The 15211-nt window shown below is 39.4% G+C and overlaps 1 protein-coding gene across 11 annotated transcripts in view; it reads left to right on the forward strand.

Moving 5' to 3' along the window:
* The window catches only part of NIPBL (NIPBL cohesin loading factor), a 299958-nt gene that overhangs the window by 233778 nt on the left and 50969 nt on the right, over positions 1-15211 (forward strand). For 8 of the 11 annotated variants that reach the window (XR_010602148.1, XM_008168695.4, XM_008168692.4 and 5 more), the window contains 8 exons: positions 1186-1324; positions 1525-1607; positions 3170-3302; positions 5256-5399; positions 6941-7039; positions 13671-13760; positions 14308-14522; positions 14634-14736. Coding sequence is in view for 10 of the 11 variants with exons in the window: in XM_008168695.4 (XP_008166917.2) it covers positions 1186-1324; positions 1525-1607; positions 3170-3302; positions 5256-5399; positions 6941-7039; positions 13671-13760; positions 14308-14522; positions 14634-14736 (1006 nt within the window). In the remaining variant the exon portion in view is untranslated. The remainder of the gene's footprint in view (positions 1-1185; positions 1325-1524; positions 1608-3169; positions 3303-5255; positions 5400-6940; positions 7040-13670; positions 13761-14307; positions 14523-14633; positions 14737-15211) is intronic. The other 3 variants (XM_065598870.1, XM_005282134.5, XM_042844066.2) reach the window with 1 other exon arrangement.

Genomic DNA, 15211 nt, shown 5'->3' on the forward strand with positions numbered 1-15211 from the left:
TTCCTAAGCCACATGCTAGCAACAGGAAATGAATGCTCCACTCCCTGCATGCCAGACGAGCATTAGCCTTCTACATTGAAAGAACGAAGCCATTTCGAAAATCAACACAACTAGTCATTGCAATTGTGGAGCGTCTGAAGGGACTTCCAGTCTCGTCCCAAAGGATCTCTTCTTGGATCATGTCTTGTATCCAGGTGTGCTATGACTTGGCAAAGATACCTGCTCCACTGCTGACGGCACACTCCACAAGAGCGCAAGCAACCTCAGCAGGATTCCTGGCACAAGTTCCTATCCAAGACATCTGCAGGGCAGCGACGTGGTCGTCGATCCACATCTTTTCATTGCACTACACCATTACACAGCAGTCCAAAATGGGTACAGCTTTTGGCAGAACAGTGCTACAATCAGCAATTCCATAAGCTCTGACCCTACAGCTAGGTAAGGCTTGGGAGTCACCTACCTGGAATCAACATGAGCAAGCACTTGAAGAAAAACGGTTACCTACCTCTCGTAACTGTTGTTTTTTGATATGTGTTGCTCATGTTCTTTCCAAGACCTGCCTCCCTTCTGCCGGAGATAGCGGGTTGGCAGGGACCTATGTACACCCCCATGAAAGCGTGACTCCAGGGGGCTCCACAGTCGACCCAACGAGTACCACTAGGGGGAAATCCTTCTGACGACTGTGCACACGGCATGCGCGCACCTATTTGGAATGGACATGAGCAACACATCTTGAAGAACATCATTTACGAGAGGTAGGAAACCATTTTTTATCATGCCAAAATGACTTATGTACCTTCATTATCTAATAATGTCATAGATTGAGAATAATTTAGGCTGTTGCTTTGGAGTCAGCATAATGAGTACAAAACATTTTGAGTACAAACACATAATAGATGCTTAATGCGCTATTGGAAGCAACTCACATACTACTGAGATGAGGGTTGTACAATAATCTATATAGGATAACATTAATTTTATATGGATCTCACAAGAATGGTGCTTATTGTATTTTGTTTTTCCCCTTTACAGTGGAATAGTTGGTAAAGCTGTAGATACTCATTTAGAACACAGAGAACTTGTCTTATCAGGTTTTAATAATGTAGGTAGGTAGGAGTAAGGGTTAAAAGTCCTTTGTATTGTCCCTCTTAACTATAATGATATACTGTTTGTTTTCTCCAACAGGTTAAACAGTAGTGATACTGATGGAGAGCCTATGTATATTCAGATGGTAACTGCACTGGTTCTACAGCTTATTCAGTGTGTTGTGCACCTGCCATCCGTGGAGAAGGATTCTAATTCAGAAGAGGAGTCAAACAAAAAAGTAAGACCCTTTAAAGAGAGATGAAACTATTTCATGCAGGAGTGTGCATATGTACTTGTTCTGTGACACTGGTCCAGCCCATGGAGCAGTGTTAATGTGTATGTGGTGCATAGTAACATGATGTACTGAAAATGCTGGGTTGGAGGGTCATGTTTTCCTATATTGTACATTCAACAAATGAATTTTGCTATTATTTTTAGGTGGATCAAGATGTCCTTATTACTAACTCATATGAAACAGCCATGAGAACAGCACAAAACTTCCTTTCCATTTTCCTTAAGAAGTAAGTGTTATCACAGTCTTTAGTTGTGTTTTGATGTTTGTGGTTCATAATTACAATTTTAACTCCGTTATAGACTCAAATTTGGCACTCCTTAAAGTTCTGAAATTTTAATCAATAGAAATTTTTGTGGCGAAAATTGAAATTTGAATTGGACATGGTATTTTTAAATGTAGGACATTGTAAAAAGAGATTTTTCATTTTACGAATGCTTTTTTGTGAAGTTCTGTCTTCAAAAGAAAAGTCACATTTGTTTTATTCATTAAGACCCGCTGAGAACTATTGCATGGAACTATGAATTTTGAACTCCTGAGAGGTTCAGCAAGTCTTGATAGTCACTAAGGTTTCTTCACAAATCTTGTAAAATGTGTGAAGTCTGCAACCTGCAATTGCAAAATTGCAAGCATCTGAAGTGTAGTTCAAGCTTATATATTTTGCAGAAAATCTGGAAAAATTAGTTACTTTCATATGACAGATAGCTCCAGTTAAAGAAACTTGCAAGTAGTTTAAAATTCCATGATAGGTAGCTCTATGCACAGAACTTTTTAATACAACAGAAATTCTGCAGGGAGCTGTTTACACATGTGAGAATCTACATGTGATAGCTTATACCACATAATACGAAGAGGAAAATTTCAGCTTTCACCAAGGGTGTTGCATTAGTCACCAGTAATGTGAAAGAAAAACATGATTTACAGATTGTTTTTAAGGTATACTGTACTGCCATAACAACTAATCAGAATTAATTTTAAAGAAATTAACCTAATTTTTTTTATTAAACTACATACCTCTGAAACACTACCAAATCATCACATGCCAGGCTCTGATTTGATCTTTCTCCACTGCACCTGCTGTTTATGGACCAGCGATACCAAGACTTCATATCACCCTTTATATTAAGGCCAGAGACTGAGTTGAGACCTCCTAAATGCACTATTCCACTATGAATTAGGGAACCTAATTTATTCTCTGTATGCAGAATTGAAACCCTATTATATCTAATGTATTCTCCCTGCAGATACAAGGAAGATCTTCAGGCTTATCTCAACCATTCAACATACATTCACTTTAGATGCCAGAGTACCAAATTCACCAAAATAGACTGAGGCCCTTTTTCTTAGCCTTGGAGGGGAGATGAGAGTCAGCACACATGTAGAATTTATAGTCAATATCTGAAAAGTCTGTAAAATTGTTATAATACCCCCACAAAGTACTAAAAAACCTGTGTCTCCAGTAGTTGAAACCAGTGCTAGATAAAGAAATAATAGACTGGACCAGGGAACGAATCCTAGGTCTCTTTCATTGTAATGTGGAGTATTGAAAGGGCTACCCTCATTTGTCCTACTTTTTAATATGAAATTTTAGCTACTTTTACTCTCTGTCCTTTATAGGATGTATTGCTGAAAAACATAGCTAAATTAGGATGATTCTTTCTGTTGACATTTCAGGCCTATCTAGTTTTAGAAATACACGTGTTTTTGTACGTTGGAACAAATAACAAAAAAAAAAGTTGACCCTTTTTAGTACATTATTATATAACATTTTCATTGTTTTCCTTTAAACAGATGTGGTAGTAAACAAGGAGAAGAGGATTATAGGCCACTGTTTGAGAACTTTGTTCAAGATCTTCTTTCCACGGTCAACAAGCCAGAATGGCCTGCTGCTGAGCTGTTACTTAGCTTATTAGGAAGGTTGTTGGTAAGAGACCACAGTATTTCCAGTTTATCATAGTGATATAAAGTGCTGCACATTCTTATTAAATGTAGCCATCTTCTCAAAAAGCTGTTCCAAGGTAAAGATCTGGTGATAGTAGAATGATCAGATCTAATGCCACATGGGTTTTCTGGCTTTGCCATAATAAGAGTGGCAATGATGGACAGAGACTGATCAGCCAGCCAGACAGCGGAAGGACCTCGCTGGAGATTGATATTGATATGGGCGCTGCTCAGTCTACAAGCCAGCTATGTCCCTTTGGGATTTGCCATGATGATGATTCCTTTTCATCATAATGAAAACTTGTTTATTTTGACATAATCTTTTATTAATATTTAAATGTTTGTTTGTAATATATAATGTTCATGCTTCATTTAAGAACTTTCTGCTGATGTATATCAGTATATTATATAATATACTGAATAGTATACAGATAAAAAGCAACAGAGGGTCCTGTGGCACCTTTGAGACTAACAGAAGTATTGGGAGCATAAGCTTTCGTGGGTAAGAACCTCACTTCTTCTTCAGATGCAAGTGAGGTTCTTACCCACGAAAGCTTATGCTCCCAATACTTCTGTTAGTCTCAAAGGTGCCACAGGACCCTCTGTTGCTTTTTACAGATTCAGACTAACACGGCTACCCCTCTGATAGTATACAGATAGTGAAGTTTAGTTTGGAAAATTATTGTATTTGAAAGGTAATTTGAAAGAAAGTGACACCATGGACTATGTTGCTCAGTGGTGGTCACTTGTATCCTTCTATGGGGGATATTTTTCACATTAAAATTCCAGTCCATAGCACCCAATAGCTGCATAGACTCATATTTGGTAAAACCCACCATCATCTGCAGATATTCATATATAATAGCTTCTCTAGGTTGCTCATATAGCACAAAAATATTATTCAGTAGTTTAGTTATCTTGCTAGTATAGCACATTAACATAGAGAATGCTATGATTCAAATAAATTAAACATTTTAACTGATGTAGAATGTCTGAAATTCATAAGTCACTGTGATAAGTAGTACTGGCCTGTTTCTGGGCAATAGCACAAATAATGTATAATCATGGCCGTGATTAAGCCAGCTAGATAGTAGCTTGCAGTTCACTGGTGTACATATGGCAGGTAGATTACATAAGTATGATATTAACACGCACACATTTCATTCATTCATTCATTCATTCATTCATATATATATATATATGATTTCATTTCCTTCACCACTGGGCCCCTCCCTGCAAAAAATACTCCTGAGATTTTTGTTTTTAAATGGTCCTTCTAATCAAATTCACTGTACAAGATGCATCCTCTCTAGTTAGTTTGATTAGAAGGACCATTTAAAAAAAAAAAAAATCTCAGGTGACGGAAATGAATTTGATATTAATGTTAAAATATTATATATGTGGTTATTAGAGAGACAAGGTAGTGAGGTAATATCATTTATTATTATATCTTTAGTAACTTAAATTCATAACTCTGCTAGATACTTAAAAGCATGGACTCAGCCGAGACACTGGGTCTATGGCTCATTATAAGAATTTGTAACTGCTTGCTAATCCTCAATTGCCCACTTCATTTTAAATTATCTGCCACAACATGTGTTAACCCCTTATGCTTAATAATCTGTCCCAACTTGTATTTAGCTCAGACACACTGATTTTCTTTCCCAAAGAAGAGCCCTGTGAAGCTTGAAAGCGTTTATCTTCCATCAACAGATGTTGGTCCAATAAAATATATTACCTCAACTATCTTGTCTCTCTCTTATCCTGGGACTAACACATCTACAGCAACACTTCAAACAAATATGTGGCCATTGTAAATTATGTAATTTATTCAGTTTATTAGTTGATGAATTTCTGAGTAAGATCAAATAGTATATTATGAAAAACACTGCAGGTACATTAATGAGTAGATAACATTTTATCCTGCTTTTGTTAGGTTCATCAATTCAGTAACAAGTCTACAGAGATGGCTTTGAGAGTGGCATCACTTGATTATCTTGGAACTGTAGCTGCAAGATTGAGAAAAGATGCGGTCACTAGCAAAATGGATCAAGGATCCATAGCTCGAATTTTAAAACAGGTATATATAAGATCCATATGATTTGGTGCCTAGATAACAATACAGATGGAGACATTAAAAATGTCTGAAGTGCTATTCTGCTCTGAAAAGTCATTATGTAAAAGTGCCATTTGGGGAGTCCATCTTTATTAACTCTTTAAGAGTTCATCAGATGTACTCAGATTATAAATAAAAATGTGTTTTCTAGCTACCAGCCCTATAAACTTATCCTGGATTTTGAGAATCAAGACTGGATTCTTTCAACCTCACACATGATTTTCAATAGTAAGGATTCTGCAGGTCATATTAGGGCCTCAGTTGCTATTGTGCCAACCGCTTATCTTCACTGGGTTAAAACTACTGAACAGTTCTGTTCCACTGTGTGGTGATGATGCACATGAAGGAATAGAATCCAACTCACTGCTCTCTCTAAAGAGGAGTAAAAATCATTTTAGCCATTAGTCAGCAGATGTGTCTGAACACACAAAAGGAGCAAATCTGTTTATTTAGTTAGAGCTACTTTCATATGCATTTGATAAAACTAAAGTAGTATAGATGTGGGTTCAATTTCCAAATGATGAATCTGGCATCAGTCACACTTATTTGTGCCATCAGGACTGGTTTGGAGCTCTGTTTAGAGGACATGTACTCCCAAGGTTCTGTCAGTGCTACTCATCAGAATTGCTTCCATTTCTGTGAGGGAGGCAACAGTTTTCAGTACAAGGTGTTTCTTTTTTGGCTCTCCACTATGCCATGAGTGTTCCACAATACCTAGATTTAGGCTGTCTATTTAAAATGCCTAAGGATTTGTCTGTTTTTTCCTGGTCACTGGCTGGGTCAGGCATGGTCAGAACTGGAGTTCAGTGGTCATTTCAAATTTATTTGATCCCAGTTTCACTCCCAATCTTAAGGATTAGTAGTCTGAAATTAGCTGTAACTCCATCAGAGAATGACTTTCATAGGAACCACTTCAGATTCTTCTGTGGCAGCTGTATTTCTACCAGAGGAGAAACTTATGGAGATTCAGAATATTTATCAACTAAATGACCAAAGTGTGTTCAGTCTGTTTTGAGACTTATGGGTTTCATGACTGTCAGCTTACGTCACACCCTGTGCAAAACATCAAATCATACCTTTACATCACAGGTTCAGCTCAAATTATTTTTCCAGGAAGGATGAACTTGTTAACTTGTCTCAATACCTGCAAAGATTCTAAGGATGCTGCACTGAGTAGTGCAGAAGAATGTTCTAAAAGGGGTCTCTTTCAGTTCCCCAATCTCCATAGGAAGTGGTAGAGGTAGATATCTGCGCTTTGGCACAGTGCTCCTCTCTTTCCTCTTAGTGCACCTCTGTCTGGTCATTGGAATTCATGGGAAATGAAACTGCACCGGGCAATATGTTGGGCTCTAAAAGCATTTCTTCAAGAAAGCATATTATGGACAATACCACAGCTGTGTACTATGTAAACAAGGGTCATCTTACTTAAGACATTTATGCCAAGTGATAATTCTCTGGAAATGTTGTATTTCTCCAGAATCACTACACTGCTCTTTATCTTGCAGGAAAAAAGAATGATATGCTGGTATATTGCAGGCATCAAGAGCAACATGGGTGGTTCAGTCTCTTCTCACAAGATGGAGACCTCTTTGCTACAAGAAACGGTGTGAAGTGACCACTTTCCTGCTCAAGAGCAGATTTGGGTTCTCTGCTAGATTCTCTGTTGTTGAACTGGGGCAAAACTGTATATTTATTCCTTCCTGCCTCTGCTTCCAGACATTATCAAGGAATTTCCTTAGGGACTAGATCGTGTGCGTAACTCTAGCAGCTCTTATTTGGACTCAACATCTTTGTTACTCAGATCTCGTGGGCTTGTAATTGGAGCTACTTTTCCTCCTACTCCTGGTGTTTGGGCTTCTATCTTGGCTTCATCACTGGGTTCTGAATCCAGATCCAATCTTTTCACATGGCAGATAGCATTGTTGCACCCTAGTAAACTACATTGAGTGCTTAAGAAGGGAAATACCTTAGAGCCAGGAAACTTAAAGCAAAAAAATGTTATTCTTGGAAATGGAAACTACTTCTTTAAGGAATATTGAATAAGGCTGTCACCCACATCTGTATGAGTTCCACAGTTTTTTGGATGTATGTATATATGTATTTATTTATTTGAAAAGGTCTAGACCTCAAGGTCCATCAGGCATCTATTTTGACATAACCTCCATACCATTTTGAGGTTCATCAGGCTTTGGTCATTCTAAGAACAAAAAATTATTTGAAAGGATCTCATTAAGTGTATACTTAAGTGAAACTTAAGTTGAGTACCTACTCAGTTCTTCGAGTGCTGTCCCTATTGGTATTCCACTTCAGAATGTATGCATGCCTGTCCACTCTTGATAAGATATTTTCATAAGCAGTGTCTGAAGGTCTGGGCCTGAGTCGTAGATGTCCTCATGCTCTGGTGTGAGTGTGTATGTGGAGGAGGAGAAGGGGACGCAGACTCTCTGCTGCTCCAGTTCCTTCTCAGCTGTCTGCGACTTGAGATGTAGCATTGCAGTGTCTGCTATAGCTAACGACGCAGCTTGCTGTTTGTATCTTCTGGCAGTTTATTTTTTTATCTTTTTTTCTTAGTAATTCTTTTCTTTTTATATTTTTTCCATTTTTTCATTAATTTAGCATAGTTTTGTGCTTAGGAGGGCACAGAACTTAGGGAGTTTTCTCCTTCCCCTCTTACATTTGCTTGATCTGGGCCTTTGTTTTTTTTTTCTCTCGGGTCTTGACCTCGGGCCTCGTGTAATGGGTTATCCCCAAGACCCTGGGCTTCATACCCTGCCAGAACTGCCACAGGTCTTTTTCCCCACAGCAATGGGCATTCAATCTGTGTCCACTGCCTGAGAGAGAGTCTCATCACCGCCAATTGTAAGGTCTGTTCAGGATTTAAAGGCAAATCTAAAAAAGTGAGGCAAGACAGACTAAAGCTTCTGTTGATGGAGCCTTCTGCTGGATGCATTGGTCCAAGTCACCCCCTGCTCATTGGATTTGGTTGCTCAGAGAGCTCGATGGTAAGCAAAGTTCCTGAGGACCCTTTAAAATAATCCAGAGCCTCAAAAAATGGGATAAGAGAAGGAGAAAGTCACCCTCTCAGTTTAGTTCTCAGGAGACATCATATCCTTACACAGGTACCACCCCCTCCGATACCAAAGCATCCTCTGGTCCTGCTCCACAGGTTGATCTTACAGAGGAGCCAGAGCCAGCTGTGGACGAATAAATACCATTTTCCCATAAATCTTCCTCCTCTCCAGATGAGGATATTTTGCATTCTCCCACCATCTCATCCCGTTTTATCACTGTTTTGCTCCCACAAATCACAGCAAGGGCTTTCCTGCAACTCCTGGGCCATATGCCAAATTGTACATTTTTGACACCCTTAGCAAGATTATACTCCCAGGTTCAAGCTTGGCTGAGAACCGCTTATATCCCCAAGCACAATCTATCCAAGTGGGTGTCCATACCTCATAGGGTCCTTAATTCTCTAAATTGATGGAAAGATCCATAAAAACATGTGTGTGGGAGTGCCAGTCTCACAGGCTCCTCCCACAAGGATCATCATCATAGAAACCTCCCTGCTAGGCTGAGGTGCACTGTTTTAGGACTCAAAGCAAATGGATCCCACAAGAGGCAAACCTCCACATCAACATATTCGAATTCAGAGAGGTTCGTTACTCTTGCTAGGACTTACTTCCCCTACATTACAGGCAACCCAATCAGAATAATGCTGGACAACACAGTATCTGTTTATTATATCAATTGGCAAAGAGGAGCAGGACCCTACTTCTTATGTGCCAAGTCAGTAAAACTGTGCAACTGGTAAGTATCACACCACATACAGATCTCAACGGTTTATCTTCCAGGACTACAGAACACAGTTGCGTACTCCATCAAGCATGTGTGGGAACTGAACAATGCAGGTTCCAAAGGTTGTGTCTCACCTGGGGTCATCCAGAAATAGATCTCTTTGTGACACCATCCAATGCAAAGTGCAGACGATTTTGTTTGAGGGGAAGGCACAGCCACAACTCAATGGGAGATGCCCATGTCATTCCTTGGCAGTTCAGGTTGCTATGTGCTTACGCCGTTATTACTCAAAGTCCTGAATAAATTGAAACAGGAAGAAATTAGTAGCCATCTTCATAGCAGCATCATGGCCGAGACAGGTATGGGTCAGAGAGCTGGTTCACCTGTCTCAGCAACTGCCTCTTGAATTTTTCTTGACAGTGAATCTCCTCACCTTAGAGTCAGGATACATAACCCACTGGAACGTCTTTGTACTTCACCTCAAGGCATGTAGCTGCTATATGGCTCTCTGCTATAGAATAAGATTGCTCTCCAGAGGTACAAACAGTACTGCCCAATAGCGGAAAACCTACAATAAAGAAAACCTTCCTATAGAAGTGGAAAAGTTTTCAGTTTTGGTGCAGTCACCAATCTATACCTCCTCTCAAGTCTCATCTGATGTACATTCTTCATTAGCTACTAAATTTAGGATTAATGCTCAGCTTATGTGGCTACCCTCTCAGCTTTTCAACCCCTATTGAGGGGTGTTCAGTCTTTGCACACCTGACCACTACAAGATTTATTAAGGGTCTATTCAACCTTTTTCCTCCTGTCAAAGAACCCACTCCACAATGGGAGCTCAGTTTAGTCCTTCATGCACTAAAGAAGCCTATGGGAAGCTGTTCCCTCCTTCATTTTCCCCTCATGACTTCATTCCTCCTACTCTTCATAGCCGTGACTTTGACCAAGAGAGATGGGGAACTAGGGAGCCCTGCTGGTTGACCCATTGTATGCATTGATCTATTGCAACAAGGTAATACTACATCCACACCCTCACTTCCCACCAAAAGTTTCTTCAGAGTTCCATATTAATGAGGAGATTCACGTACCAGTGTTTTACCCCAAGGCTCACTCCTTGAAAAAAAACGGAGCCTATACGTGTTGGGCGTAAGAAGGGTTCTCGCCTTTTACCTCAACAGGACTAAGCGCTTCAGGGCTTCCCATAGATTTTTCATCTCTGTTGTGGAATGTATTAAAGGACTCCACCCAAAGACTGTCCAAATGGGTTGCAGGATGCATCTTACTGTGGCCCTCCCCTTAGCTTCAGAGTCTGAGTTTTAGCCCACACCATGACTTTAAAGTGCTCTCTACACAGCTATTTTAGAGCACTAGTCCAAGTTTGTCAACACAGGCTGGGAGGCTCACTGCTGCAGGCTGTGTACAGATACCCTTACAGGGCAGCCCACAAGAGTGAGCCTTCCATCCTGCATTGACAGGCTTGAGCTAGTGCTGTCTGGTCTTTGATGCATGTGTTTTCTGACCAGTACACTCTGGTGCCTGCTTCCAGAGCTGACGTAGCTTTCAGTAACGCTGTTCTATGGTCCATACTGAATATGCCTCCTCGGCATCCTCCTCTGTAATTGAGGTCCTGCTTGAGCATCTCCTTAAGCAGAGCACCCAGTGGGACGCTCCTTGAAAAGATGGAGAAGTTACTTAACCTTCTGCAGGAACAGGAGTTCTTCAAGATGTGTCCCCCTCTGGGTATTCCATTATCTGACCTCCTTCCCCTCTGCCTCGGAGTCTTCTCACTAGACTTTCATGGTTGAGAAGAAACTGGAGCAGTGGCAGGTCCACAGCCCCCGCGTAACCTCACACTGAAGCATGAGGATATCTGTGGCACAGATGTGGACCTGTGGACACTGCTGATGAAAATCTCAGATCAAGAGTGCATGGGCGTACATGCATCCTGAAGTGGAGCACCCATAGGGGGAGACACCTCGCAGAACTCCATTTACTGTACAAGGTAAATAATCTCTCCTTATGTAGACACACTGTGAACCCTTGAGAGAGTGTTACATCTCTCATTTATTTCTGAAAACTGCCTCTTTTGGCTGCGATAACATCGGCAAGGACAGCAATCTTCATTTTTTAATATTTCACAAGAAAAAGTTATTTTTATGTCCTTATCCAAAATTTTTACCAAAGCTAGTTTGACTGACTTGAATCAGACCATTGATATTCCATTTCCCCTCTAAAACACACATGCTATGAGGGAAACCCCTCTACATATCAATGTTACATATAGTGTTGCATTATTACTTAAGACAGAACTCTTTAGAAAGTAATAGAGGTAGTTATTTATAGCTTTTAGAATTAGATCTAGTAGAGAATAGATTCTGTTCTGACATTCTAAATAGATTAGATTTACATTTAAAGCTGTTATAAATTAGCAATGTACCTGATAAATTGCGGGCCACACTCTGGCTGTTATGTAATGCTTCTCATCCATAGATCTTAAAGCACTTTACAAAGGATTTATGTAATATTATCTTCATTTTGCAAATGGCATTCCTATCCCAATCACTTGTACATTTGCCTCCTGGAGCTCATTCCTATTTTTACAAAGCACTGCTCTCTTGGTTTAGCATTTCAATTTGATGCTCATTTTGGGCAAGTAGTTCTGCAATCTCTTCAACTGTCCTCTTGGGCAGTTAGTGCTTTGTTTTTTTCATTCTTTTAAGCACTCAAATTTTATTAGGCATTTCACAGAACAAATAAAAAGACAAGAGTCTTGCCACAAAGAGCTTTCAATCTAAATCTTGTTGACTAATATTAATTAAATTGAAATCTTGCTAAGCTTCTAAGAATGTGGCTCTACAGAAATAGTTCTAAAAGGTGAAAAAAGGTTTCTTACAGTAACCGTTCTTTTATTATAAATGCCTATGCAGAGTCACTTTCCTATCCAACTCTCCACTCTTCAGAGTATCCTCTCTTAGTTCCTTTTATAACTTCACTGCCAATGTTCAGATCATTGAAAGGACACTTGTGCAGCCCCAATGAGCTCTGCTTTTTTTAGATATATCTGAGCACATGAAATCAGTGGTGCTTGTGTAGATGTTACATCCTTGGACAACAGTTACTAACAGATAACCTTGCTTTGTCAAAATTAATGAGACTATTTCTCTCAACTTCTCCCTTCTTTTTCCTGCCTTTTTGCCCTAGTGACCTAAGCAACTTGCCGTTCCAGTGTCTAATATTGTAACACAACAGACAATGTTTCTTGATTTGAATGTGTCAGACTGTTTTGTGGGATTTAAATCCTTTGGCATTTTTTCCCAATAACAGGGACCATAACAACATCACAGACTGAATATTAACACAGTAAGATTTTTGGAAGGCAGTTTATTTTTGTCCATCACATTCTGCTCTACAGTTGTTTCTGTTAAGCGATAGTGGCCATTGTCTGGAAAAGGTGTGTGAAGTGATTTTCTGCAGCAACTTCAGACCAATGATCGGAAGAGAAGGGAGACTTTTTAGGTCCACACTGGTACAGGAAAAACCCTCTTTTACCTGGACCAGGTGGAACAGCCCCTACCCTCTCACCCATGGAAATAGGTTAAATACCAGGTTTTGTCATAATCCGCTGCGGGCATTGTGCTACTCATTTGTTTTGAGGGCCGGGGGGAGGAGGCTGGGAAGGAATTTTTTCCGCTCTCTGCCAGATTGACTAAGGCAAGGTAAGGGTTTCTTGCCTTCTTCACAGCGTATTGGGGCTTTGTGGTGGTGGACATGAAACGGAGGTTAGGCTTTGATGTTGCAACTCATTATGTAAGCATGGGTGGATGTCCAGTGTAGGTACTCTGTAGGGAAGGGATATGGTGATCAGATAAAATGGTTTGGTGAAGGATTTAAAGGAGATATTCTTTAAAGAAGTGGAAACGGGGAGTGGAGGGAGTTCAGTGCTCCTATGATTAGTATGGCAAGGAGCCAACTCTTCCTCCTTTATAGTCGCCCATAAGTCTTGTTTGAGGGAGATGGGGGGTGAGGTCCCAGCATTAGGTTGGCTGGGGACTAGGATAGGTAAAGGGTTAGGGCTGACAACAGTCCCCACTTCCAGATATATGTAAATGATTATGGAATTACCTACACTGTACACTTTTATCTGCCAGGTATTCTGACATTTAAGAATAACTGTGGCCTAATTAAACTGCATCCAATGTCTCCCGTCCTTCCGGCATAGCCGGACAATGTCCCTCATGTATAATCTGGTTTGCGTGTTGCAGTTTTATTGATAATTTATTTATAAAAATTATCTAAATAGTTTGGAATTATTGTCAACATAATTAATTGTGTGGTTTTACATTACATTAATTTATATGCCTGTGTATATAATGATTTCTTGATCATATTTGCAACTGTGAGATATTATATCTTATGAATGTATCTTGCTACATATTACAGGTTTCAGGAGGAGAAGATGAAATCCAGCAGCTACAAAAGGCATTGCTAGATTATTTGGATGAAAACACAGAGACTGATGCCTCATTACTGGTAAATTTCAATTTTCTGGATGTATTAGGTCTATATAAATATAACTTCATCAAAGGCATGGTTTATTCCCCAAGGCTCTGGGACAGACATACTTGTGCCTTGGTTACACCCTTGTTCTAATCCCAAAACTGTTCATAGCATTTATCTCTCTAAAGTAATTGAAATCTTAGTAGACCCATTCTATTGAATGTCAGTCATAATGTTTATAATGGTCCTTGCCCGCCAATGCTTAAATTCTCTTCGGAGCACATTGTTTACTTGGTATTTGATGCATTCAGACTGACTCTTTCATAAATGCCATACTTGACACTGTAGACATCCATATATACTATTTATCTACTATAATCCTTTGGTTCTTGTCAGTGGTATTGTTTGTATTAGACTAACATATTCTCCACTCTGCCTTTCAAGTCTCAAACAAAAATGTTGAATAACATTGAACTGGGGCTAATACCTGTCTGGACCCAATTTAATTTCTTCACAATTTGAAAAGGAACTATTAATAATCGCTCTTTGTTTTTTCTGCCATCTTGTTGCATTTCTCCAGTTTTCTCGGAAATTTTATATAGCTCAGTGGTTCCGTGACACAACTATGGAGACAGAGAAAGCAATGAAATCTCAGAAGGATGAGGATTCATCTGAAGGAACTCACCATGCAAAAGAAATTGAGACAACAGGACAAATCATGCACAGAGCGGAAGGTCGCAAAAAATTTCTTCGCAGTATCATTAAAACTGCACCCTCTCAGTTCAGTACATTGAAGTAAGTTTCAGTTATTGTGGGTTTAGTTTGTTACCTGCTCATTTGACTTATAAGCATTTTTCTTTGTTTTTTAATAAATAACTATCAAGTATTGTGTTAATTTTGTTGCAGGATGAATTCTGATACTGTGGACTATGAAGATGCTTGCTTGATTGTTCGCTACTTGGCCTCTATGAGGCCGTTTGCCCAGAGCTTCGATATTTATTTGACACAGGTAAACTGTGCCAGAAGTCTTAATGCTGTGAAATACAGTTGGTTTCCTGGTTCCAAACACTTATGGGGTAGTGTGCAATGTCTGTTCATTGTTGAGCACAGGTATTTAATAGGTCATGATAACACCACATGTTTTCATGTTATGTATTGATAGCATATGTGCTTATTTTTCTTTTTTCCTGCATGTATATTACACATACCATACTGTACATATATTGTTTTATTTGTGCATATATAGAGATCCATCAACTAGATGGGCACAATAAAAAGACAACTACAAAATGTTGAAACCTTTTCACAGATTTTGTCTATCTAAAATGCATGCCTGATTGGGAATATGACCTCATAAAACATGTCTTCATAGATCATTCATGTAACTGTATAAATTTTAAATTGGACATGCAAACCAGCTCAATCATTTGCCTGCAATGAATGGTGCTGTCATACTGATGGTCATGGTTTGACCAAGTGACCTT

The sequence above is a fragment of the Chrysemys picta genome, chromosome 6 (assembly GCF_011386835.1).
Source record: "Chrysemys picta bellii isolate R12L10 chromosome 6, ASM1138683v2, whole genome shotgun sequence".
NCBI classification, from domain to species: Eukaryota; Metazoa; Chordata; order Testudines; family Emydidae; genus Chrysemys; species Chrysemys picta.